This window comes from Diplotaxodon limnothrissa, linkage group LG13 (genome assembly GCF_057381915.1).
Source record: "Diplotaxodon limnothrissa isolate DT_005_m linkage group LG13, D_limnothrissa_male_GT1.1, whole genome shotgun sequence".
Classification (NCBI taxonomy): Eukaryota; Metazoa; Chordata; class Actinopteri; order Cichliformes; family Cichlidae; genus Diplotaxodon; species Diplotaxodon limnothrissa.
This window is the reverse complement of record NC_140608.1, coordinates 20,374,129-20,393,972: the sequence shown is the minus strand read 5'-3', so window position 1 is coordinate 20,393,972 and position 19,844 is coordinate 20,374,129. Positions and strand designations below refer to the sequence as shown.

The 19,844-nt window shown below is 43.3% G+C and overlaps 1 protein-coding gene across 3 annotated transcripts in view; it reads left to right on the top strand.

Annotated features, from left to right (window-relative positions):
* The window catches only part of sipa1l2a (signal-induced proliferation-associated 1like 2, genome duplicate a), an 80,945-nt gene that overhangs the window by 19,217 nt on the left and 41,884 nt on the right, over positions 1–19,844 (top strand). For all 3 annotated transcript variants that reach the window (XM_085368841.1, XM_085368840.1, XM_085368839.1), the window contains exons 2-4: positions 11,692–13,468; positions 17,729–17,862; positions 18,914–19,102. In XM_085368841.1, the coding sequence (XP_085224967.1) occupies positions 11,959–13,468; positions 17,729–17,862; positions 18,914–19,102 (1,833 nt within the window). In that variant the 5' untranslated portion in view covers positions 11,692–11,958. The remainder of the gene's footprint in view (positions 1–11,691; positions 13,469–17,728; positions 17,863–18,913; positions 19,103–19,844) is intronic.

Genomic DNA, 19,844 nt, shown 5'->3' with positions numbered 1-19,844 from the left:
GTCCTGTCTATTTTAATTCTCAGATCACCCTGAAACAACTAAAGGACAATGGCAGTGTGCTGCCCGGCAGGCGCTGGGCAGACGGCCAGCTGGCAGAGCGACTGGGTAGGAGACTCCCATTTTCAAGCAGAACCAAGAGGAGGCTTGCCTCTCCTGCACTGCTTATAGCCAGCACCATGATTATTGTGCTCCTTCTATATGAGCTTTAGTCCGAGCAACTGGGGCTCTTTTCCAGAACATAGCTTTGACGCATAGCTCAGCTCCACACCTTGTCGATGTGATGCGCTTAAGCTACCCCTTGATGGATTGCTGTTAGTAATTATGTTAATCTTGGCATGTAAAGGTCATCATTCTAGTGCTGCAGTGGTAATTTTATCAATGGCTGTCATCCGTAATGCAGTACTTGGCAGTGGAATTTAAAGCCATGCAGCAAATTCATATGGGGTATTTTATACTTGCACTGGAAATATGACAAATTACTTGAGGGTTGAACTGTCAGCTTAGTTGCAACCAAGCTTCAGAGCTTTTGAAGTGCTTTAAGAGGATGTGTTTTGATGTTTAATGAGCCCACAACATATAAAAACACTAAGTGATTGTTTTAGAGGCTCTTAACGTACATCAATTTAAAACATGCTTTATAACTTTGCAATGCAGACAGTGACTTTGAAGCCATGTTTATATGAAAGAAATCAATGCGCAGTCATGGTTTGTTTTTGTTTTTTTGACTCTTGCATTGTATATTTCTGCAAACTCTCTATTGAGCCTTTTTATTTTTTTAATTTTTTAATTATTTAAACCATTCACGTCTTGATTTACTTTTACTCTCTATGTCTTTGTATTGTTCATCACCCAACCTCCCCTCAGCTTCATTTCTTTTAAAGTGAGTTACAGGTGTTTGGTTTTTAACCACGAGTAAGAGAGAAAGCCAAATTTGTAACTACCAAAACTTTTTAGCTCTTGATTCTTTGTCATCTCCTTAGAGAAGACTTATTAAAAATTTTCCAGCCAGGTTGTAAGCGGTTACTTGACGTGCTGACATTAAAAAGCTTGGGTGTTGTTAGTGTCGCTATTTTTATCTTTAATTGTGACTGAGATGAAAATCAGGCTACACTGTAAGAGTCAAATGCTGGTAATTCCAAAGTGTTAAGACTCCATTTATGTTAGCTGTAATTGTGTTGTCTTTGTATTTACCCCTTAGCCAAAGTTCACTCTACAGACTCACAATTATTTAGGCCACTTTGCTCTGGCGGAGCCTTTTTCTTTGTCTATAGTGGAGCATATGGTAGATATTACGGGATTTGAAAGTGTGCAGGAAATGAAAAGAATTCCCTTTTTTTTTTTTTTGTAGTTTCTGTAGTTTCCCTCAACCAAGTGAAATAGAGTCACATCGTGGTTGACCCCTGAGCCTCAGACTCAGCTGTAGCCAGCACATTCCAGATGGAGCTACAGCCAGCACAAAGCAGAGCAGGCTTCAGGGCGCGCTGGTGTAGGAAAACGGACTGCGTGTTCATGTTCATGTAAGCCGCCTCCCTGATAAGACTAAGGCTACAAATAACCACCGGCCCAAACCGCAAACTCCACAGCGAAGCAAACGGCTATCTTTTGTTTAATTGTACATTGTGAGAGCATAGCTGTTGACAGATGAGGTGTGGCTCGGTAACTGCTGGAGGACCGTCACCTCGGGTTAGAGCAGCAGCCACAGAAGCAGATTATCAGATTCGGCTCAGCTCGGAAAATGTCTCTACTGCCACTTGTATTCCAGCCGTTTTCCGTCTTGTGTCTGTGGAAAGCCGTTCAATTTTAGGATGCTGTGGAAGTATAAAAGTCTGATTCTGGTATGAAGCAACTTCCTCTTTGAAAAGCTTCCCATCTAGTCCACTTGATCCAGAAGGGAAACAGGTGAAAGGATTTTTACTTGAGTTTTATATAGATCAAAATGCAGACAGAGCATAAAGAGACTTCTTTTGAAGCTGCACTTATGCCAGGGGTTAGATTCCTGCAGATACTTTGGTGGGCGCTTTCTGGTCTTTTTCCCCCCCCCCTTTCCAATAGCTTCTTTACTCCTAAAACCTGTGCACCTGCGGCACTGACTGGGCATTAGTAAATGTGGGCATTTCCCACAGTGCATTGTCAGGCTGGGTGAAGGGTGAGTGGGTGAGAGTATAGTTTACTCTGTGCTGTCTGACCTCCTTTTTTTTTCTTCTTTTAAATCTTTCCTACTTGTTCGTCTTCTGTTGGTTCAACTAAGGTCTGGATGCGCTGAGATATAAAAAAGAAAACAAACCTCTAATTGTCTCTCATGCTCCTGTGGAAGTTGCTTCGCTTCAGAGCCTCTCTCTCCACAAGCACACGCCCATATAAACTCAGGCTCCACTCTTTTGTAACATTTTATGTCTTTAATCTCCGCTGCTGCTGTCATGCCAATCATCACTCTCTCATGAGGTCACTGCATGTGTTTGTGTGGTTGTGTAATTATGGGCAGTGCCAGGCATATTGGATTTTGTCAGACTTTTCAGCGGTGATGCCCTTGTTTCTGTAGATGGTTTGCACTGTAAAAAGCCCAAATTCAAAATGAATGTTTTTGTGTGTATGTGTGTTTTAGATGTATTTCTTCTAAGCTGATATGACCTAAAAGGGTAAATATCAGGTTTCCTCTACTAAAAGTTTAGTTACCAAGTGAGTCAACAATCTTGGACTGAATTCAGTCTAAATGTGGAGCTAGATCACGGAAAAATAGGAGTCCAGGGACTGTCCTTCAGAAAATCACTTCATGGATGGTGTCATTCTTTCTGGCGCATATTTAAAAAATGACACTTGCCAAAGAGAGTAGCACTCTGACATTATTAGTATAGCTGGCCTGTCAAGACAACTTCTGTGTTTGAAAACACTGGTGAAATCAACTGTAAATGTCAAGTTGAGAAAATCTGGTATAGCAGGTTGTGTATTTTCCATAGAAACAACAGCAACTGTTGGTTCCAGAAAGCTTGGGGTGACACAGTGTACCAACTGTGTATATATGCCCGTGCCTAGCTGATAATAGTACATTAAAGGAAATGGAAACATGTCTAAATATGTAACAAGAAAGTAAGTGGAACATTCTTTTTCACAGCGACCCAATGGGTAAAGTAATACAGTACTTTTGAGACGTATCTTGAAGTGGATACAGCGGTTGTTAGCACATCACATGGCAGTACATCATCTTTGCTTATCAAACAGAAGGTTATGAGTTGAAATCCAACCCTGCAATAAAACACCTGGGATGTTGTTGTTGTTTTTTTTTTTTGTTGTTTTTTTTTAAATTAGTATCGCAAGTGCTGCTACTCTAGATGCATGACTAAATATGAATAGTGACGTTAAATTTAACCCTCTCAGGCTCAAATTAAACTTTTTGTTGCTAATGCACAACCAAGTCCTGCAGTGGTACTTCTGAGTAAAAAAAAAAAAAACTCATAAAATATGTATGTGGGGTAATCAGGTTGTTAGTTTTTAACTGTTGCAAATCTGCAACGCCTGCCTTGAGAGGGTTAGCAAGCTTACAATGACCCTTTGACTGAAGTTCTTAATTTGTTTTTGTTTGAGCTTTTACAGTGTCGGAGGCTGTGCACAGTACACATATGGGGACTATGACAGAAAAATGAGATGGCAGATTAGTACTAAAAGATGTTGGTGCTGATGGTACACTCATAGACAAATGTTCTCACAGTCAACAGGACAAGTTTGCGACAAATAAACTGCCCAGCGTTTGGCTTTGATTGCTACAAGTCAGAACTTGCTGAGATGTTTGCAAAATCTTGTCCACAGCAATTCTAGCTAGTTAACGGTCTCCGCTCTGTGTGTGGGGTTTTTTCCCTTCTTCTTAAAGATGTGGTCTTTGTTGTGCATGTACTTTGTGGACCATGCAACCTATTGTTTATTTAGTCACTGAGTTGACCTGCAATTACCAATGACTCATGATCCAAATTAAAACCAGAAGGACCCTAAGCTGTCTCCATTTCATATAATGAAATAAGTTACCCCAAGTTTACTTATTTGCATTCTTGAAGTATTACCTTTTTTAAGTGTTAAATGCTAAAGAGAGGTTGTTTTTAATGAATAGGCTCACTCATTTTGGCATGTCATTCAAGGGGAAGCTGGCATTCAGCAGCTCTTCTTCTCTTGATGTGTTGTTAGAAAAGCGTAATCTCTTTGTTTGGTTAAGAGAACAAACATGCCCTCTCCTCATTTGCTTATTGTTGTTGTAATGCAGAACCACATCCATTTCTTTCTGTGTGTGTGTGTGTGTGTGTGTCTGTGTGTGTGGGTGTTCATTTTAAGCACAACTGTCAGGATTTCTGGCCTTCATTCTGTGTGACTTGCAAATTCTGCAGACCCCCAGTTACACACCCAGAGCCTTTGAAGACATGCCAAATTTGATTTCCAAGTATACCAGAGCCTTGAGTGACAGTGACTTATGAGGAGGAAAGGATGGAGGGGAAGTAGTGGGTAAATGGAGGATGATTTTGACCGTCTGTTTGGTAAGTGACAGTCACATCCCTCTATCCTCGCTGATGGACAACACTGTGAAATTGGTCCCTGCTGAAGTAATATTTTTAATTCCGTAGCTTGCTTCTTGCGTAACCCTACTTAACCTAAATATTTATGAGGTTTTTTTTAAAATATTGTTAAATTTTGTTTTATGTGTTTTCCAAACCATGTGAATATTTTAAAGGATAAGAAGGCTTGATATAGTCTGTAGTTTCATCATGTTAGGCTTGATAAGGCAGCTGGCTGGGACTCATTTTACTAGCTTCCCTACCGCCCACTGAGGGTGTGACCCTCCATTCACACTGGCCATTAAAATCTCAGCATTACTCCCTGCAGGCAATATTGGCACATCACGGTGTTCGGTAGGTGGTCTAAGCACAATAAGAGAAGGTGGAGTTTGATGATTGGGTTCTTACCGGCTCAGATACACTGCTCTATCGCCGCGTTGAGGAAGGAGTGGCTTCGGCCATTAATGGCAGGGCTTTAGCATCAGTTTTAATATGAGTGTGAGGTGGTGGGAGATTATTCCCTGTTGTGTGGTTGAATTGTGGGAGCAGCAGATGAAAAAGGAAGAAGTTGAATGGTGCATTTCGTGTTCTTTGGTCCATACTTTCATAGCTTTAGTTCATGTGATCAGTAACGCACACGCATACACACAGTCTTAACACCTCTTTACAAGTGTCCTTTTGGTTACGGAGGGCCTTGGGGAAGGTGCCATGCCTGGTTTCTCAGGCCCCAGTAATGAACTCTCAAGGATAACATTGCCCAATTAATTGGTTCTGTGGTTTTAATTGCACCGATCTCTTTGAGCTTGGTTTTGGCAAAACTCCCATTCTATTTTTTTCCTTCTCTGCTTAACCTCTCATTCTTCTTTTTGTAACAACCCAGTTAAGGTGAAGAATCGCTCCAGTGAAGCAGGACTACAAGTTTTTTTTTTTTTTTTTACCCCCCCCCCCCCCCCCCCCCTTTTCTCCTCCATCAGATTGGAGATGTCCGTGTCTGGTTGCAGATATCTCTGCCCCAACCTTCTCTTGCTGCGAGTCTGATGAATTTAATATCTAAAACCAGCACATGCCCCCCTCCCATTCTCAGCACAAGGTTGCAAGCAGCTGCTGACAATGGAGGATTGAAATCAGAGCTCCCACGTTGTTTTAAATCAACTCCTTGGAGGGAGAAGTGCCAACACAGTATGCAGCGCTGATTTGATCGCATTTGAGTGCGGAGTGATATGGAACGCGATTTTATTGTTTTTATTTTAAGTTTATTGAGGAATCAAACGGAGGGCAGTGAAGCATGTGAAACGTCCCTTCAGGTTTGTTTGCTTTCCGCTTGGATTTTATCCCCCCTTCCTCCTTGTTAATGATCCTAATGTCTGACTGTCTGCAGCATGTCAGTGTAAAATGGCAGAAGGCAGGTTAAAAAAAAAAAGGTTTCAAATTCATTGAGAAGGACTTGTAAATTTCATTCACATCACAACACTGCCTCACCCGTTTTATGATGAAGTCCATGAGCTGGAAAATTGATGTAATCATCTTGGCCTCTAGTCTACATTGCACCCTAATTTGGCTGCAGGAGGAGAGGAGAGGATGACTGCATCGCAGCTTGGCCTCGGCTCCTGAGGTTGAGGCTTCTTGGGGACGAGGCCAGCTACAACTTCCTGATTGCAGAGAACAGAGGAGCATTAATGTGGCTCAATTACACAAGGCTTTATTAAAGATAATTGGCCATAATTACAGGCCTGCATTCACCCCAAAGGCGCAAGAGTGGCCAGGCAGGTTGGTCGGGACTAAGTAAACACGTCTGACTTTGACCTGAGGTGCAATAGGTTGGACACAGGAGGATTCCACATTTTATAGGAATGTGAAAATTCGATTCCTGCTTTGACGGTTATTATCTCAGTTGAAGGTGTTGTTACATATCATGCCAAATGTCTTTTCTGGGCAAAACCTGAAGGTAAATTGTGCCTGTGATCTTCAAACACATGCAAATCTTGATATTTTGCTGAAATGATTGTGACTTCTTGGTGACTTTTCAGCAATTGCAACACTCGATTTACTCAACCCGTGCGAGCGGAGCGTCTCAAGGTTAAGCAGCACATGATATTTTCAAAGATAACTCCAGGCCTAACAGCGTGCTATTATGTGGCATGTTTAGCTACTCAGGAATCAATTGCTACCTGAAATGAGCGTTGATGCCAACAAATCGGGTAAGCGAAGATGCAGTATTCCTCTCAAGAACTTTTTTTTTTTTTTTTTTAAGGGCTAATGACACGGTTCTGCTTTTTTCACGTGCACGCTATGTTCCTAATTTCCTGAAGTGCTGTCAGTGCTGAGTGGATTAGTCTTAATAATGTTGCGCTCAGAAAGTGTTTGCGACTGGCATCAAAGTGCTTCAGCGTTGATGTGTGCAGTGCTGTTTTTGTCAAACATCCTGGCACTGTGACTCTTTTTCCATAAATACCATTTGCAAAATTCCGGTTTTCTCATTAATAGCTCAAGTAGCTCAGGGTTTCACTCAGCGTGCCCTTACTAGTCCATTAGATAAATCTGTAACTATAAACATTTGCAGAGTTGGAACCAAAACCCAACAAAAGCACACTTCATGCTTTTGCTCGGAGAGCCTTCCTCTCCGTGCTCGCAGTGGCAGTTCTGCACAAGTGACTGCAGAAGTCAGTCACTCGGGTGAAATGGCCTATTAGCAAAAGAAGAGTATTAATCTCAGAGTGGTGGACAGAACACGTTCACTTTTCTGACAGCGTATTAATATCTGGCGGGCCTTTAATCAGGACACAGTGTCAGAGGATTATTTTAAGACCTGTCAGAACCGCTGGGCCACTCCTCTCTGGATGAACCAAGATGAAAGACAGACTCTCCAACATCAGACAGAAAATGAGTTCATTACTGTAATTAGGCCTCTCTCCCATCTCGCCTTCGCCATTCCTTCCTCCTGTTCACCAGGCCTTTTGTCTTAAACGCCCATAATGGCGATGCATTACTCCACTTAGCGAAAGCAGACCTCTCACCCCTTTCCATCTGCTGTTTCACTTGTGGAGACCAAAACAAAAGAAAGGAGAGAAAGAGGACAGAAAACACACACTCTCCCAGCAGGTCACACAGGAGCACGGATTCTGCTGACCAAGTCGCCTGTGGCACCCTCACTTGGTGGAGGAAGGTGGGGGTCGAGACATGGTGCGGGTCGTTAATCACTGTCAAAGGGAAATTGGCTAATAGAAGAAAGTAAAGAGAAACACAGACCACCATGTTCACTGGGTTATCCTGTCCAGGGCAGCTCACCCTGGCTTGACCCCAAGCAGCAACACAAACAAGGAGAGGCTGGACTTTATGAACTTAAATAGGCTAATCTGCTGTTTCAAGAGACTGGCTTGAAAGACAAAAACTCAGAATAGATTTTTTTTTTCCTTTAAGTGTTTAAAAATGAGGTGTTGTCCTCTTATTTTTAGCCCCTCAACATTTTTAGTTGTTCAAGTGCAGACGCGATGCTGCAAACAGCGCTAATAAACGTCAGGCTTTGATTGTTCTTTGCTCTGTCTGTGTTGACAGGATTTCTGTCTGTTTCTCTCTCAGACTACAGTGAGAAGTCAGTCATGCTGTTTTGTTGTCATGCACTGACATTACAGTATGTCAGTTTCTTTGTTCCTCCTGTCCTCAGTCATCCGTTAAAAGCGTCTATTGGAGTGTCACCACTGATAAAGCTGTTTGTGCAGGTGGCGCATTTTGCTGTCACTCGCTCTAATTGCGAGTGTGAAAAAACAGTGTTCAGTCGACGTCTGGGTGTTGGTCAGGAGACTGCTCCCTGTCATGCCTTTAAAGGAGACTTGGTATTAATTTTGGTTGACCAGGAAAAATCTAAAATGGCTGTCTTGCTGCAGGAATAGAAATATGGGTATAGCTACTTAATATTTTTTTCCCCCAGAGGTTCCATGTTTGTTTTGGCTAGGGGATATCTCCCATGTTGTCTTGAGATAATGGATGTTTAGTGTTGCAAAGCAGTGGATATCTCTTAAGTATTGGCTTACAATTCACAAAGACTTTAGGGATAAAGTTAGCCTTTAAACAGACTGCTCTAGATCTACGCATGTAGGCTGCATCCAAGATTGCATGCTAACATGCTATTCAGTACACAGTGTGATGTAGGAGTGAAACCTAACTACAAGCAACAGTAACAGTGGTATGTGCAACGCATACCTTTTCCAGACTTTGTTATTGTCACTACACTGCAGGCAGACGTGCATTTCATTATTCATTTCCAGCAGAATATTGCAGTATGCAAGCAGACGACGCCAAATAAGAAAAAATATAAGTGAAAGGGAAATGTGGTAGTCGTATGCATAACCCTTGGTGGTGGAGAGTGCCCAAGGACATTTAATAACCCCCAGTTAAAGTGTAAAAATAAGGTTTTAGTTTGCTAGATGTAATATCCTTTTTAGCGTATATTCATTGTTACCTACTTTCCCTTAAATGAGGTTTGGGGGTTATTATAATGTCTCAAACTGACAACACAGCTCTCAGGAAGTGAGGGTTTACGTGCTGAGCAGCATGACAGCAAAGCGCATGATGCTGAGTGCAAGAGGAATATACAGGAATGACTCTTAAACTCAGAAATGACTTGCTATTTTGCACTTGGCATTGGTAAGCCTTTTGAATGAGTGTTTAGTTAAATGCCTGAAGGGGGGGGAAAGGGATGTGGTTAAGAAATGCCTTTGACACCATCACATTTTGTTCTAAAACATAAAATATGCAAGTAAAGCTTTTTACGTCTCTCGGAGATGTTTGTTTGCTAACGAGACTGCAGAAAATTGCCTGAGACATTCAGCAGCTTTGGAGGCTCAGTGATGGGGAAGATGAAGTCATTAAATTGTGATGTAGTTCATTTATAAGATAGCATTAGCATTTTACTTCTGGCAATTGCATTTGTTTCAAAAAATCATAAAAGTTGCATTAAATGGAGATTATGTTGCTGAACAAAATGCCAGTATCACAAACTTTTTATTACCCATGAGTCGCTTTTTCCCTGCAGTAATCCATAAAAGCCTATTAAGAAATCCCATTGGCTGTTTGTCAAGGAAACCAGGGTGATGCAAACTTCCGTGTTGGCCTACAGAAAAATTCCTGCAGGATCACATGGAAGTACTGCTATGCACCTTGATCTACAATGTCTTTGTCTAATTATAGCTCAGGATTTATTGTAGAAATAAAGTCATATTTGCTACAAGATCTGCAGCTTTGGCTCTTTGAAGACGGGCGTTGTCTGTGATTAAAAATAAGTGGCTTTGTTATTGTTCACCACACGGCAGTCAGACACATACTTCATTATTCATCATTTGCCATTTGTAACGGACAAACATATTTCCCACAGCAGTTCTCTTCACTACATTATGCATGACGCAACACAATTTCCTGCCTTCATCTTTAAGCCCCTTGTTAAATATAGTGACACGACATGCATTTTCCTGCTCCTGTTAATAAAGCCGTTCTCATAACAACCCAAGCCCCCGGTGGGAGAGGGAGGGCTGCACATAGTTTGGCTGTTGTTGTAACTGAGAAGTCGTCATTACCAGCCTGTTCCTACACATTTAGGTCATGCATGCATTAACCTGTATTCGGCCCAGGCAGAAGTGAATACTTTATTATTAAAATGTTTCCAACTCGTCCCAAGTGTATTTGGTCTAGTCTGGCTTGCAGCTAATCTTGATGTGGCCCACATTTTCTTCCTAAAATAGTTTAGCCCCCCTCCTTAGCAGTAAATGACAGAGAAATGTAAACAGTTGTCTGGAAGCTGTAGCGATCATATTAAAGGCCAAGCGGATGGAACTGAGAGAAAGACTAGGACCTTGGGCCCATATACCATCATTTATCATGTTCACAATGAAACCTTTCAAAGAAAGACGCTTTAACAGAGCTTCCCATCTTCGCTGAAGCGAATATTGGGGATTTGGTCCATGTTCTCTTTGATGGCAAGGGTTTTACTTGATAACTCAAGGTGTTTTCACATGATTGCAGTACCAGAAGAAATGAAGCACAGCACTGGCCCCAAAGAACAAGAAAAACGCATTTGGGTCAGTGTAGAAAGCCTTGCAGTTTCTACTGCAGTGTAGTGTGATCTACAATGCAGAAGTCGGTGTCAGTAAAGAGATGAATCCAGTATAACACCTCCGTCACCTACCCCCTCCTCTGGAGCTACAACACAACACATAGCATGGGATGAGATTGATGAGAGAAACTTGCTTGTTTCTTCTTGGAGTTTCATGAGTATCTTTATTACTTTGTCCCAACCCGTACCTGCTTTTAAAAGTCTGATAGTCGATGTTCTGCAGCATTATTTACAGATTAAGTGGAAGCCACGTGTTTGTGTATTTTTAACATCTGAAATACCCAGTGGCTTCACTCTCCTTCTCTCCGTCCTTGAATGTTCAGTCTGCTGAATCTGATACGAGCTTTTTCTTCCCTAACAGAATTAGCATAGGCCAAACTTTACCCTCTGAAGGTGTGTGTGTGTGTGTGTGTGTGTGTGTGTGTGTGTGTGTGTCTTACAGTTCTACTCTGCTTTTTCGTTTGTTTTCTTTTGTCACAGCCAGTTTACCTCATCAAGTCCTTGTTAATTTTCCTACTAACCAGATCAGATAAAAAGGCAAAGTGGAGCTGGTGTTGAATATGCATCAGTTCTCCAACTATCCCTCCTGTATAATTTGCCGGCTTGATGATGCTGCAAGCCGTTGGATCAGATACTGGTACATGCGACCGTTTAGTTCAACATCTGCCTCTTGTTGCTGTAATTTGCTTCACCTCCATCTGTTAGATATAGGCTAGAAGCACCATCCATGATATACATCTATCTAGTTATAAACCTATAATGGCACTCTCTCTACTCCCAAAGATGCAAATTACTCATACTCTGCGATAAGCTCGGCGTAGTTCCAAACCTGAAAGATCCCAGCGTAGCCCGTGGTGAGAGTTTATTACAAAGATAACTAGGTACAGACAATTTGGGTCAGCAGTTTTTCTTTTTAGCTTAGCTGATTGTGCCATATTTTGGAGTCCTGCTGAGAAATAAAATACTTGTTTTAAATGAAAATGTCTTTTCAAAGCCTTTCAACCTGCTCGCAGTGCGCTAAATATTTTTTCTTTCTTCTGTGTTTCTGTGCTATAGATCTACCACCTCCAGCTGTCGTTATTCATTGGCGACACGCTGTGAGAGAAGGCTCCGCTCTGCTCTGCTGTGCTACGGCGCGCCCCACTCACTCGTCCTTGACGCCCAAATGCTGTTTGCCAATTGTCATGCCACCCGTCCTCTGTGAGTTATGACGGCAGCTTCATTGACTCAGGAAAAAGGCTGCTCCTTGGCTCACCAGTGAGCAAGTCGCATGATGAAGGAGGGTCCTGGAAGTCTGCTCTTCAAGGAATCTGCCAGCAGGATATGAGTATTTTGAGCCCTGTGACAGCTAACAAATCTAACCTTGTGGGAATTGTGGGAGGCCCAGAAGAATACTCCAGAGTCATGCAGTCAGAGGAGCTATTCAGCAGGAAGCTCAAAGCCTTGAGCGATAGCATGGGACCTCCAGCCTCCAGCATGCAGGGGAAACCTGATGGTGCAGGCAAAACAAATGGTACTCCGGCAATGCCTAAAATGGGTGTCAGGGCCAGGGTCACAGAATGGCCGCCAAGAAAAGACGGATGGGACGGGCGGCCTTCGCCTAACTATCAGAGTGTGATACCCGTGTTTCAGAACGGCCAGCAGGAACACACTGTGGAAATACTAGAGCAAGGTGAAGCAGTCTGTCTGGAGGTGGACTACACTGACAAATACACGCTGAGTGACTTTCTCTGCCACTCTCCGCTGAAGGGTCTGCACCCTATCCGTCAGCGGAGCAACAGTGACGTTACCATAAGTGACATCGACTCTGAAGACGTAATGGACCAGAATGCCGTCAACCCAAACACTGGAGCCTCGCTGCACCGCGAGTACGGCAGCACATCCTCCATCGACCGCCAGGGCTTGACTGGGGATGGCTTCTTCACCATGCTTAAGGGCTACCGAGTTGAAACCCTGGACCACCGCAGTATACCCCCTCTGGGTTTCCCCGAGTTGCTGCGCTGTGATGCCTCGCTGTCCCCCAGCTTGCAGACAGCAGCACAAATTGCAAGGGGTGAGATAGTCCACATTCCAGGCTATGACTACATAGACAGCTCCCTACTCTACAGCCGGGAACGGGAGAAGTCCTTCATGAGACGTCTTAAATCGGAGTCGTCAGAAACATCACTGTTCAGGAAACTTCGGCCCATAAAGAGTGAAAGTGACGCACTGCGGCTCTCAATTGAGGACGACCGGCGACCACTCAGCTTCCAAAAATGCTTCGCCCACTACGATGTGCAGAGTGTGCTTTTTAACATCAGCGAGGCGGTGGCGAGCAGAGCTAACCTGAGCCAGAGGAAAAACACTACTACCGGTGCCTCGGCCGCCTCAGCTGGAGCCGGAGCTGGTGGAGTGTCCGTAGTTGGAGGCGGTGCTGGACCTGGAGCAGGAGCCGATGGTGGAGCAGCAGGATGCAACAGTGCCAATACCCCCATGTTTGAGTCTCCACTGGGCAGCAGAGAGGACTTGAACCCAAAGGAGAACCTGGATGCAGACGAGGGGGACGGGAAGAGCAACAGCTTGGTGCTGAGTTGCCCGCACTTTCGCAATGAGATTGGTGGCGAGAGCGAGAGGAAGATCTCCCTCTCCAGAGCCAACAGTGTCAACTACAGCGGTTTGTCAGAGAGCTGCTCTTTCGAGTCATCCCTAAGTTCACACTGCACCAACGCAGGAGTTTCTGTGCTGGAGGTGCCTCGAGAAAACCAGCCAATCCACAGGGAAAAGGTCAAACGCTACATCATCGAGCACATTGACCTTGGAGCATACTACTACCACAAATTCTTCTACGGGAGAGGTAAGGAGCTAATTTCTGTTTTTACAGATAGTTAAAAGTGATGATGCAGCAGGATTTGTGTGACTCACTGTTGAGGACTATTAAACTTTCCAGGCCAGCTACATTTTTATAAAGTAAGACTTCTTCAGTCACCTGTGGGGAAGCTAGTTCCCAGATGGAACAGCCTCATCTCACAGGGTCAAATATCTCAACGTCCCAGTTGTTTTTTGTACAAGCACATGAAATGAAGTCCAGAACAATAGCAGGCTTGTGTTGGGTGCGAGGGCGTGTGTTTCACTTCCTCAGCAGAGGAGCGGTCATGTCCTCCCTCTGATATTACTCCGAACCCTGCGGAGAAACTGCGATTAGTCATGTAAAAAAGAGAGAGGTGAGTGAGAGGGTGTACTGCAGCTGTTCCCTGCAGGGACTAAGAGAGTACGAGGTCTCCTCATATGAAACTTTAGGGTCAGCAGAGCTACGCCAAGGTCCCAGTTCTCCTCATTAAAACACCTACGAGACGAATGCTGGAAATACCGTGCTGACCCCGACCCATCGCCGCATTATACATATCTGTTTTTCCCACTTCTCTGTGCAATCTGTGCTCGCTGGTCTCAGCAGATAGAGTTACCCCGTCTTAAGCCTGCCCCCACCATAGAAAACAGCTGCTTCACCTTTCACACTCCAAGATGCCTTAACCTCTTCAAAAAGACACTCTGAATAAAAATCTGTCTCTGAGAGACATGTTTATAATTGCTCAAATGCCTTGCTAATACTCACACCAAAGCTGGGTTCTGGATTTGGGTTGTGCATTTATTTAGCCTGCATTCACAGCAATGCAGGCCTGTGTATAACAGGGCATTTTCATGAAGACCTTAGTCTTTAGGGTAGGATGCCTCTTTCACAGTATGGAAATGTAGCCACTGCCTTTTTCATTTTTTTAAAATAAGGTGTTTTATTGACTAGACAGGTCTGTCATCACCTGCGCTTCACAGCAAAGACACACTCACACAAACATGACTACGTGTCACTATTTCTCAGCAGGCTTTCATCAACCTGGACTGAACATTGATCCAATTGATTGCCTAAAGCCCTGCTTCCCTTAGCAACCGGAGTGGTTTTTCCCCTAATGGACACAATGCTTCCTTCACACAAAATGGGTCAAGCTTCACTATGTACAGGTCATGGTCACATTAGGTGTTTGGGTTGACACTGAGATGTGCAGAGGGCAATGTAAACCATCTCTTACTGACATGCAAGGCTTGAAATTAAGCTTGGAGCACTAAATGTACAGAAGAAGGGGCTCACAGTGTTGGACTTTCAAAGATTTTTTTTTTAAGGTGTTTCTGTGGTGTGGATTAACAGCAAAATGAGAAGGGGGCATTATTTGACATGAAAAATTAAAGTCATCCAATTTGCAACCTTTGGCAAATTGTCAGCACCATGTGATGGGCACCGCTGACATGCTAAAGAAATGTGTTGACAAAAAGCTTTCCTCTAAAGTCAGCACTGTCTGACTCACTGTGCTCCTGGTATTTGGATGCCTTGAGACCTCCATTGCTACACAGCCCCCCCCCACCACCACCACCATTTGACCATATGCCTTACATTTCCCTGCAGAACTCTGTCCCTGACAAGCATTCGTCAGACAGTTAACCCTACTTTCCCTCCATACAGATAATTTATTATTAATGCCGATGTGCGTTTTGCTCCACTGTTTATGCTACAGTGACAAGAACCACGCTATTTAACACAGCTTGCACTGCATGGCGTGGATGTAATATCGAAAACTTCTGCAGAAATCTCTTTGTTAATGTCACTGCTTTGTGGACCCTGCTGAGGTTTTTCTTTTAGCTGTTGAATCCAGGTCTTTCTCCTCAGCTTTAGCCTGGATTAAGGGAGTGTTTGCTCAAGGCCCTCTTATATGTGTGCCTACACACACTCATGCGCACACACACACATGTACGCACGCATGCATTGTGTGTCAACAAAGAAATTAGTACTGGTTCTTATGGTGCTTAGAGCTGAAAAGACTAAAGCCCAGCTAGTAATCCTTGTCGTGTAGTGAATTTTTCATTAAATCAGCACAATAACTGATGGAAAGAATTAACGACCGTATAAGAAATTTGGCCAAAAGACTCAACTCCTTTGGAGCGATACTATAAGGAGTAGAGCTGGCATTCTGCCCATCATTATTATTATTAATTTACTCTGAAAATTAATGTCTAGACCTCAGGGTGTCAAAGGGGAAACAACCACAGACTGTCCATAAATGAAAAAAGTATTCATCCTTCAGGGGCCATAAAGAGGGCAAGGAAAAGTAATGAGAATCTGCCCATCACATTTTGATATTTTCAGCACACTGGAGGGGTGAGGAGGTTACTGGAAACATCAGATTTACCCAAAGCCATGAAAATCCCCTGGAAATTCCCTGAAAATCTTGCCTTGGGTTTTTGAGCAAAGTAGATCGAAACATGAAATTTTGAGTGTGCACTCAAATGTTTTTCTGGGATTACACCAGATTTACTAGTTTTCATGCCATGATTGTTGATATAACTGATGGATATATAGACCAACATCTTCGCAGTGATTCCCCCCCCAGTCATGTGATCTCTACCAGTATTGAATGTTGGTGCGGTGTTTTTCTAACACCATTCTTACCCACGTGGTCATCTATCTAATATGCATACGAGTACATGCCATTTATAAAGTGCAAAGCTCGACTTCTGCATCATTCATTTCTAGCATGAGAACAAAGTCAAGGGTTGCTGCTGCAGTAGTAGTAGTCGTAGTAGTAGCTGTGGGAACATGACTTATGGGGCAGAACAGTCCATTAATTTAAAATGACAGAACAACAACAAGAGAAAAAAAAAGTTTGCATGTTCTGTGGGCGTCCTGAGCGTCTGCTTCATTCAGTTATGAATGTTATGCGTCATGCATGCACTTCACTTCAGAATAGAAAACTGAATTAAATTTCTTGATTATTAAGCTCATAAATGTATTGATGCAGACTTATATTAAGACATTATGTCATGTCTGTACTTCAGTCTGCATGTGTCTGCATTGTGCAAAACTCAATGCCACGTGGAGCATGTGGGTTTTATTTATTTAGTGCCGAATTGCAGCAGCAGTCTTATCAGTGCTTTATTACAAAGCAATGGCCAATGACTCTATATAAGCAAGTACTTGGTGATGCTGGGGAAGAAAAAATCCCTTTTTATCAGAAAGAGACTGCTGGCAGACTCAGGCTCAGGGACACAACAGCATCACACAGTAGCTGGAGATCCATGATGTGAACTCTGCTCTTGCTCTACTGGATTGAAATCTGGTGACTGTAAAGACAATTTGAATGAACTCAGTCATGTTCAAGAAACTAGTTTACGATGATTTGAGCTTTGTGACATGATCCATTATCCTAAAGGAAGCAGCCATCAGAAGGTGGATACGCTGTAGGGCATAAAGGGATGGACATGATCCGCAACACACTCAGGTGGCATTTAAATGATGTTCAGTTGGTACTAAGGAGTCCAAAATATGGCAAGAAAATAACCACATACCCCCAGCCTGAACCACTTGAGATAATGCAGGATGGAGTAATAGGCTGTAGCTTCAGTTTTATGTTGACTGGAGTGGCCCTCGGTGTGTTCTGCTGCTGTAGCCCATCTTCAAGGTTTAATGTGCTGTACGTTCAAAGAAACTCTGCTGCATTGCTTGGTTGTAAGAAGTGGTTGTTTGAGTTATTGTTGCCTTCCTGTCAGCTCTGAACATTCTCCTCCGACCTCTTCCATCAAGAAGGCTTTTTCACCCAGAAACTGCTGCTTGCTCGATGTTTTTCCCCCTCCTTTTCAGACCTTTCTCTGTAAACACTTGAGATGGCCATGAAAAAATCCCAGTAGATTGATAATTTGACAAATACACATCCCAGCTCTGATAATGCCACATTCAAAGTCACTTTAATCACCTTTTACCTCATCGTGGTGCTTAGTTTCAACTTCAGCAGGTCGTCTTTGCCGTGTATACATATCTAAATGCATTGAGTTACTGCTATGTGACTGGCTGATGAGATCTTTGTTGAACAGATGTAACTAATCAGCTCGTCTGTGAGTGTATATAGGTAAACAGATAATCTACTGAAACCACAGCAGTAATTTGATTACGTGTTTTATTAAAAATCTGTAATTTATTATTACTTATATTTAAGCTTTCTTTCTTTCACCAGCTAACATAATGTCTGATAACATGCATAACTCTCATTTAATTTTATATCTCTTTCTCTCCCTCCAGAGCATCAGAATTATTTCGGTGTAGACGACCATCTTGGACCCGTGGCAGTCAGCATCCGCAGGGAGAAGCTAGACGATGGAAGGGATAAGGAAGGGACGCAGTACAACTATCGGGTCACCTTTAGAACCAGTCAGGTAACGATAATACACTGATGTGCACTTTTCGCTCACTGCTTACATTATGGATGCATGATTGGAGAACCTTCATGACCTGTCAATTTATTGAAGAATTGTTTACTAGCGCGAACATGGATTTTTCATATTTCTCATATCACATTCAGTGAGACACGTTAAGGTCACTCGGCCTGCGGCTCAGTCAAGCAGTACAAGAGTCCAGGAATGCTTCAGTACGCCCGAAAACAACAGGAAACTTCTCTGCCCTCTTAAATCTGCACTAAGGTGTCCAGTGATTCGGTGCCAGTTGTGACTCAGTTGGCCATTAATGCAAATACTGATACAGTGTATCAGAGGTGTGTAGTTGCCTGCCTTCGCTCACTTTCACACACCCCGATGAACACACAACCTGATTAATCCTAAAAAACGGAGAGGCAGAGTCCTGGTGTCCCTGGTGGGACCGTATCGTCTTGATTGATGCTGGCTTGTCTCATTCACTGAATAATTCAGGTGCAACAGATGCGTCAGGCAGGAAAATGTCACTGATATCCAGTGCCCTTCTCGGTTTAAAGCACCACTCCCACGATAAAACAATGTATCTGGGTCATGATAGCCCTGCAAGTGGCACGCAGGCAGTGTTTTAACTCCTCGACCGCTGGAGCATCTATTTGCATGTACTCCTGTCATTTAGCCTCATTGCTCTCTCTGCGCGACCTGCCCCACATCGCTCTCTCTTCCTTCCTCTGCTATATAAGTCTACTTTTCGGAAAGCCTTTTTATTGGACCGCAGTTGACTGCTGACATGTTAACAGGCTGTGCAAATGGAAATTTGGATGTTGTTGTTTTGAAAGTGTTTACTGGCACACAAACATCTAGTATTCAGTTAGCCTGTCTCAATTATTTAGAATTTGAGTTCCCTAATGCTGTCCAGAGTCATAATGTAGTCATTACCCTTAACACCAGTCAGCATATGGAAGCATACCTGACCCAACCCTATCACACTGTACAAGTAGGAGTTTATATGACTGTTAACTTTACTGGACAAATCCTCACCATCTGTCTTTCCTGCCAGCTGACCACCCTCCGTGGTGCCATCCTGGAGGATGCCATTCCATCCACGGCGAGACACGGGACGGCCCGCGGGCTGCCGCTCAAAGAAGTACTTGAATACGTCATCCCTGAGCTGAATATCCAGTGTCTGAGGCTGGCCATGAACTCTCCCAAAGTCGCGGAACAGCTCCTCAAGCTGGATGAGCAAGGGGTGAATAATACTTTGAGATGTCCTCTTGAACCGTGTTTTGAGTGCTACCACAGATTTTTGCTGCTGCTGCTGATTTAACGGGGTAATCTGAGGTTCAGTGCCTTGATGATTAATACTTGGTGTCTTGCATTTTAAGATATGTATACATATGGTTCTTCCTTTTTCTCTTTAAGACAACCCCCCCCCACAGCAGCCACATATCAGAAACGAAAGATTGTTTTGACTGCATTAGCACATCACGCTACATATTTCAGGCGTATGTGTCTCTATTTGTGACATTTACCTCAGCTATAGAAGGAAACTGGGAGGGATTAACTTCAAATAGCAGGAATCTTTGTCCTATATACGGGCTGCTTGTTATAGATAGATAACACAGACTCCTGGGCCGAGGTGCAGACAATATCACGCTTAAATAGAATCAATAGAAGTCCTGTACTCTCTGCAGCCAGCACCATCTGTTTTTGGCACACTTGTTGTGCTGATAGGACACTTGCACACAAGTTAGAGTAACTTACTTTTGACAGCCTACTTTGCCTGAGAGCAGGAGATTTGGTATGCTGCTCAGACGGTGGAGGGTGTCATCTTGCATTATCTCTGTTTGAATAAAATTGCTAATAGTGATATGGGCTCTCTATATTCACAGCTGTCACAGATTCATTGCGTGATCGGAAGGCCTTTAATTTCTCATGTAATGAAACTGGGGAAAAAAAGATGGAATGGAGAGCGGAAGGATTAGCCAGGG